This window comes from Sinocyclocheilus grahami, unplaced genomic scaffold, assembly GCF_001515645.1.
Source record: "Sinocyclocheilus grahami isolate Dianchi unplaced genomic scaffold, SAMN03320097.WGS_v1.1 scaffold503.1, whole genome shotgun sequence".
Lineage (NCBI taxonomy): Eukaryota > Metazoa > Chordata > Actinopteri > Cypriniformes > Cyprinidae > Sinocyclocheilus > Sinocyclocheilus grahami.
In genome coordinates this window covers 535,029-542,697 of record NW_015505682.1, presented here as the reverse complement: position 1 = coordinate 542,697, position 7,669 = coordinate 535,029, and the positions used below count along the sequence as shown (strand labels likewise).

Here is a 7,669-nt window from a genome sequence, read left to right as displayed (position 1 = left end):
CATATACAGACTAAATCCTTTTCACTGAACGTGTTAAAAATAAGTTTGAAAAAGTTGTGGGAAGCGTGGTGGTGACGTTGAAGGCGAGCGACCGTGAAGGTGTAGTTCGTTTATAGCCTAAGTTTAGCTTTTACATTTTAGCGCTTTTATTTAGGCATCAAAATTCATAAAAGTTATATTATTTTGTGAAGATTATCTTGATGGACAAAACGTGTTAGTTTCATGAACTATGATTGAACACAGAGCTTATTTGTCGCAATAATCCAAAAGCCTGTGGAAAAATCCTATTGGCTTTTTGTCGAGGAACCAGTGCGATGCATGATGTCATAGTCCCCCCACTCTATCTTTAGTGCTGCAAATCCATTTATCCTTTGCTGAAACTCCCGAGTCTTCATGGAGAGCGCGGGTCACGGTTGCTGAGCAACGGCAGACGCCTCCGGAGCGCAAGCGCCCGAACGCTTTGGGAAAAAGCAGAAAGCGGCGCGTCTAGCGTTTTCCACGCGTTTTTAGGCGCGATATGTGAGTGGCCCCTAACTAAGCAATAGAGCATCTGTTAAAGACGCAGTTACAACGTAGCATGTCCCAAAGCTTGCCTACTATTCTGCTACATACTCAAAAGTGTGTACTTTTTCTTCACAAAAAGAGTTCATACTTTCAGGGAATAGTATAAGCAGGCAAATTGGAATGCAGCATCCGTCTTCTCGCATCACTCTTTTCACGTCACCCCCCCAAAAAAAATACATTCCCACAGTCTATATAGCTAGCATTTTATAAATATTTGTACCAACGGCAGACGCCTCCGGAGCGCAAGCGCCCGAACGCTTTGGGAAAAAGCAGAAAGCGGCGCGTCTAGCGTTTTCCACGCGTTTTTAGGCGCGATATGTGAGTGGCCCCTAACTAAGCAATAGAGCATCTGTTAAAGACGCAGTTACAACGTAGCATGTCCCAAAGCTTGCCTACTATTCTGCTACATACTCAAAAGTGTGTACTTTTTCTTCACAAAAAGAGTTCATACTTTCAGGGAATAGTATAAGCAGGCAAATTGGAATGCAGCATCCGTCTTCTCGCATCACTCTTTTCACGTCACCCCCCCAAAAAAATACATTCCCACAGTCTATATAGCTAGCATTTTATAAATATTTGTAGATATTATATATTCAGCATATTTTACTTAACCTGTTTTATCTTAAAGGGGTCATATGATGCGATTTTAATTTTTCCTTTCTCTTTGAAGTGTTACAAGCTCTTGGTGCATAAAGAAGATCTGTAAAGTTGCAAAGACTAAAGTCTCAAATCCAAAGAGATATTCTTTATAAAAGTTAAGAGTCAACTACGCCTACCTAAAACGGCTCATTCTAACACGCCCCCACATGTCTACGTCACGATGTGGGAAGATTTGCATAACGCCGCCCAAATGTTCACGCAAAGAAAGAAGTAACTTTTATTCTCACTGTAGTATTGTTAACACCGCCGCCATGCCATAGAGACGCTGTGTTTCGTTGTGAAAGCGAACTAATTTGTTTGGCCTTCCAAAAGAGGACGATATCCGGTTCGGCTTTCACCATGGACTAAGCGGAGTCCAGCCCGGGGTCGTCACATGTGGTTGCCGCAAGCCCTCCTGCTGCTCCTTCGTCGAATCCGCCAGCCGCACCGCTCTCAAGCCCGCCGCCCTCTGCTCACTCTAGCCCGCCGTGTGTGATGCTGTGTTTCGTTGTGAAAGCGAAACTACTTTGTTTGGCCTTCTAAAAGAGGACACGACTAGAAATCAGTGCTTAAGCTGTATTTACCACACTGTTCCAGAACACTTCAACCCAAATATTCAGATGTGTGCAGTGCATTTTATGGAGGACTGTTTCCTGATCCCGGAAGAGTAGACGACAATGCCGGCTGTTCTGACTCACAGACTGTAAGTACGTTTTTTATATTTTAAGAATTTGCCACTGACGATTCAAACACGAGTTTTGGTCAGTGTGGAGTAGGGCTTGTTGTTTGTCATTTCTCTGATCACAAATGCAGACATGGTTTTATGTTTATGCAGCGCGATGCAACGCAACGTGTAAAAAGACAGTATAAGTCATTATAATCCATAATTATGTCCCCACTGGATGCAACGAATTCCTCGTTTATAATGGGTTTTAATGTTTTTGTCTCGTCGATCTGGCCGGACACGCCATCACAGTATAGTGAGGGGTGTAACATTTCCATCACAGGCTTGAGGTATTCGGCCAATCACAACGCACTGGATAGCTGGCCAATCACAGCACACCTCGTTTTTCAGAACGATGAGCTTTGTAAAAATCGACGCGTTTCAGAAAGGCGGGGCATAGAGGAGAACTGTCAAATCCGTAACATTGAATTTTCTTCTGAAAAAAAATTTAATAAAAATTTAAATAAAATGTATATATTATATTTTGCTTCTGGTTTGTGCATTGTAAATCACAGAAAGTCAAAAAAATATGTTGTTTCCCAAAAACTCTGGTCTTTTTTGTTTGTCGTTTTTCAGAACGATGAGCTTTGTAAAAATCGACGCGTTTCAGAAAGGCGGGGCATAGAGGAGAACTGTCAAATCCGTAACATTGAATTTTCTTCTGAAAAAAAATTTAATAAAAATGTAAATAAAATGTATATATTATATTTTGCTTCTGGTTTGTGCATTGTAAATCACAGAAAGTCAAAAAAATATGTTGTTTCCCAAAAACTCTGGTCTTTTTTGTTTGTTTGTTTTTTTCCACGTTCGTAACGCATGTGTAAAATATAAAACACATTTATAGACTAATGCTTTTCTATAATGTCTGGACTATTTTCAGGTGTTTAGAAAAATATAAAGAGAATTTAGTGCTGTCGATCACGATTAATCGCATCCAAAATAAAAGTTTTTGTTTACATAATACATGAGTATGTACTGTGTATATTTTTTTTATATTTATAATGTATATATAAATACAAACACATGCATGAATATTTTTTTAAATATGTTTATATATTAAATATATTTATATAGAATATAAAATATTATAATATAAATATATATACATATTTTCAAAATATATACTTATGTGTGTATTTATATACGTAATAAACACAGTACACATATTATGTAAACAAAAACGTTTATTTTGGATGCGATTAATCGCGATCGTTTGACAGCACTAAGTTCAATATATTATTTATTAATGAATCTATCAGAATTTATATTTCATGTTTTGCCTGCGAATGTCACGTCCGTAAAGCTGGAATTGCTCTAATATTTCCATCACGAGTTAAACTAAACTTATTTTGACAGGTTGTCCTGAAGATCTTTTAGTTTCACTTTGCATTTGGCGGTAGTATTGAGACGGTGGGTTCTATGACACACTCCATATGAAACACTAAGAAAGAGGGAGAAGGAAAGAAAGAAATAGATGAAAAGAAATAGATATTTACGATATCCGTGCGCAAAGATGTTGTATTGAACGCCTCCTTCAGATCACCAGGACGTCGAGGATTTAAACTGTGAAATGACAGGATATAAAACCATTCAAATCTTTAGCCATCGTTCGCGAGCAATATTTAGTAAGCCTAATACTTCTGAATCTAGCTACATAAGAGACTGGCGTGCCTTTCCTTCTCCAGCGAAACCCAGCCGTGGTTTACATCACATGAGAAAGTGCCCCTGCTAAAAGACTTCTTCATGTTTTCTGGCAAACAGAAGAACTTCTTTGAAACACCCATGACTTTTTCCACCTTAAACAGAAATGAACATTAGTCAGCTACAAACAATATAACTATTTGTAAGAAACAGGCATGTTTAAACAAATGACAAACCTCGTCCTGATTTATGCCCGTGTTTTTCAGATAAACAAATCCCACCTCGGTAAAGGCCTTTCTTAGTTCCTCACTTAACTTCTCCAACCTATCATCTGTCTTTCCCAATTCGTAGACATTGAAATCCACGACAGGTATCGCCATACTGATTTATTTTACCTTGAGACAGCAAATGTCAAAGAATTACTTTAAAGTTCTTTCTGAAATCGGGAAGAAAATATCCCCAAGAATCTTCGTTTTGTTTATCAGTACAGCCCGTTATAAGGCATGCGCAACAAAATATTCTTCTTCTTCTTCTTGCTCGTCTTCTTCTTTGACGTTTTATGGTTGTTGGCAAACCCGCTTTTGGTGCATATTCCGCCGCCTATGTGATGGAGTGTGTTGATGTTGAGGGGGAAAAACGTATTAAAGTGTCAAACCAAACAAATGAAACCCCCCTGTTTCAGCACTGGTCTTTCACACCTTAGATCTGAAAAGACTCCAGAAATGGGCTTGTAAAACTGTGGAAATGTGAAGAGGGGAGAAAACAACCAATAAAACACAGACCTACAACACGATCATTATCCAGACAAATTCATATTAAAATATATTTAAAACAGAAACAATAAAGGCAGTTACTTTTTGTTTACTCTTCTTTGAATTTTCGGTCTAATTTTGCTGTGCATTAATCCGTTGTGGCATTGCCAGTGGCGCAAAAACGGGGTATGCAGTAGGGCAGTGCACAGGGGCGCCACACATTTTGCCAAAATCATTCTGTGAAAATCTTCTTTAATAAAAATGTAATAAATAATAAAAAGCTTAGTTAATGAAAAACAGTATTGCAAAAAAAAATGTATTTAACGGTTTTTAGCATTTTAATGAGTTCAAAAAGGTATTAATTAAAAACGTATTAAGACGCGGAACGGCCGTATCTCTTTGCGACCTCAACAAACGGGAGACTTTTCAGACGCGCACTTCAGCTTGCACTCAGCACCAGAGCGCAGAAAAGGTGAGCTACAGGTGCCAAATGAGCTTCAGTAGAACAACAGGGAACTGCGGTCTGTATCAAAAACGTATCTATTATATTATATTAGTATTATATTAATTTATTATATTAAACAATTATTATAAACCAATTATTTAAACTGCGTGTATATCAAAAACTGCGTATTTTCTGCGTAAAAATAAGGGTCGTTTTTGACTTTGACTAAAACAAGCTTCTGCTTTTTGTTTTAGTCAAAGTCAAAAAGGGCTTATTGAAAAATGCAAATTCGTTCTCTCTTCATTATTTCGCTTTTCGCCAGGAGGATAGCCATTTCCCCGGTAACCAGCAGCGCAGCACCTGATTTTGCAACTTGCAGCGCTCATATTTAATCAATTAAACCAGGCTTTTGAAGTGTAAGCTGTATCTCACTTTGCATGTATATGTTTTTTTTTCACCGGAGCACCACCTGAGCTCCTCCCGTCCCATTTCTACCAGATCCTTTCCTTTCGCGGTAGTCATCATGTTGTAGGTTGCCAAGTTGTGTCGATTGTGTGAGAAGGATGCGTTTCATACAAGATCTGGCAACCGGGCAACCTTGGAATTTGTTGACGTGATTATGCTAATTGGGCCATACACATTACGGGAGTTTTACCGGAGGCGAATGTAGCAAACATATAAAATAGCCTTTGCCCAGTGGGATTTTTTTATAGAAAGATTAAAAATACGGCAGAAATACGGGAACATATTTAAACGCTATGATACCGGGAAAGAATAATCACAAAGCGGCGCGGCTCGACAAATCCCCGTCAGTAAAATGATTCCTCGTTCTATTTCTGGTGTAGTCCAAGGTCTTTGCACCAACGGTCGCGTCTGGTGTGACATGGTGTTGCGTTAAAATACCGAGTTTTACTCATTCATCAGCTTGCTCCGATCCGGCGCTGCGTGGCAGCACGTAATTTCAAATGTTGAAGATTCATCGTATAGACGTCGTATAGAGGTAAAAAGACGGCTCATTAACAACTGAAAATGTTCGATCGATTGCGATGTTTACCAGATGCTACGATCTTTCACAGACGTCTCCGCGACGTACGTGTGCTAGCCTATCTGGGATGGCCTAAAATACGAGGGAATCCCGGGGGAAACGGGAGGGTTGACAGGAGCAAGAGACAATATGAAATATATTCACAAAACTTGAAACACGCTTGCTCCGGTCTGGAACTGATCCGCGAAGCGAGTGTTGTTAAACTCATTGCGGCGTTCCGCGCAGAAACGCTTTGTCATATTAAATTTAACAATATTTATAATGTTACGGACATGCTTACAGACTTAAAGATGACCGTAACATTTACAGAGCTGAACTGACAGCGCAGAAGCTCTTTCATGAGATTTGAATTCTCCGATGTAATCAGCCGATCCTCCCTATACGCAAAATACGCAAGCTGCATAGGGCCCCCGAAACACCAGGGGGCCCCCTTGCTCTCAAAGATGATTTCATTTTAGTTTCGTTTTTGAATTTGGCCAGCGGTTACGAAAGCATGAATGGTCATTTATTTTAATGCGGTGCGCTGTCGCCCTTTCTACGTAAAAATCAGTCAAATCATGTATTTTGTACAGTCTTGCGCCAACCCTCCCACCCCCCAGAAGTCTAGGATCGGCACTGGCTGTAATACAACCTCATGCATACATCCTCGTTCAACAGAACACTTATGGGATCAGTTTTCAGCCAAAAGTATTGCCGAAACCAAAATATAAAAACGCGAGTAAAAATAGATTGCACAAAATTTTAAAATGAAAGCATGCTTTCAGAATAGCAATGTTCACGGAGCAAAAAGAATAAGCGTAAATAAAAAAAAAATAGCCTAACACATTTTAAAAATACTAATAATATTAAGCATTAATGTTAAACACATTTAAAATTGATCCCGTGCACAAACACTATATTGCATCTTTATTTAACAGATTTTTCAATGAATGCTGTACTGCTAATTCTAAGAATGATCTGTCTTTCTGTCTCATCCTCTGCACTTTATTAGAACATGATCGACTGTGGCAGTGTGCATTTCTGAGATACTGCTTCTCTATTTTTATTTGTGCATCCTCGTTTCGTTTCCTTTCCTCGCTTCCTTTCCTAGCACGCTCCACCCCAATTAGGCTATGAGGGAAGGGTGCAAGGGGGGGAAATAAGGACAGAGTAGTCAAAGGAATGGTTATTTTGTATAGTTGAATATTCTTGACCACTCAAGCATCACTTCAAAGCATCATCAGCTGCGCTAAAGGGATCTGCCCTTATGCTGTTAACAGGGGTGGATTAAGGTGGTTATACATTTTTATAAAAGCTAGAAATGCTATTCTGTCAAAAGCAGGGAGTGATTTTCTCCTCGTCTTTTGTTGTTTTATTATCATTAACGCCGACACTTAACTCAAGAGACGAGACAACATGAGATTAGGTTCACGAGAACGAGGCGAGATTTTTACACATTTTGACTTTGGCGTGCATATAATTCTCAGTTTTCGCGCGCATATGATACGAAATTTGTTGGCGTGCATATGATACGCATCTACCCCACAACCCTAATCCTACCCATTGCGTATCATATGCACGCCAATGTAAATTTTTGCGCAGTATGCCAAACTGAAACAAACTCATGCTATTGAGTATTGAATTAGAACGTTTGACCTCCTAACAGAACTTCTTTTCACAAATTGCACATAGAAATAGAAACAGTTGTTTCTTAGTCTTAAGTGCAAACAGTAAGTGCAGCCATAATCAAAGTAGGCTACCCTACTCTCTCAAATATTCAAAAAGTGCAAATAGAGACCACATTTTTCAAGCATGATACAGAGCTAGACAACTACACAACCTATTATAGCCTACATACTAATAACAGCCTAGTATGTAGC

The 7,669-nt window shown here is 39.1% G+C and overlaps 1 protein-coding gene across 2 annotated transcripts in view; it reads right to left on the bottom strand.

The window, feature by feature from the left end:
* LOC107554490 (UPF0676 protein C1494.01-like) overlaps nt 1-7,669 on the bottom strand; it is a 58,400-nt gene that overhangs the window by 23,347 nt on the left and 27,384 nt on the right. Inside the window, exons 1-3 of one of the 2 annotated variants that reach the window (XM_016236996.1) lie at nt 3,805-4,098; nt 3,599-3,723; nt 3,424-3,490 (exon numbers count right to left, since the gene is read on the bottom strand). The exons of the other annotated variant lie outside the window; for it this stretch is intronic. Coding sequence (XP_016092482.1) covers nt 3,424-3,490; nt 3,599-3,723; nt 3,805-3,948 — 336 coding nt within the window. The 5' untranslated portion in view covers nt 3,949-4,098. Of the gene's footprint in view, nt 1-3,423; nt 3,491-3,598; nt 3,724-3,804; nt 4,099-7,669 lie in introns of those variants that run through there. 2 annotated transcript variants of the gene reach the window in all.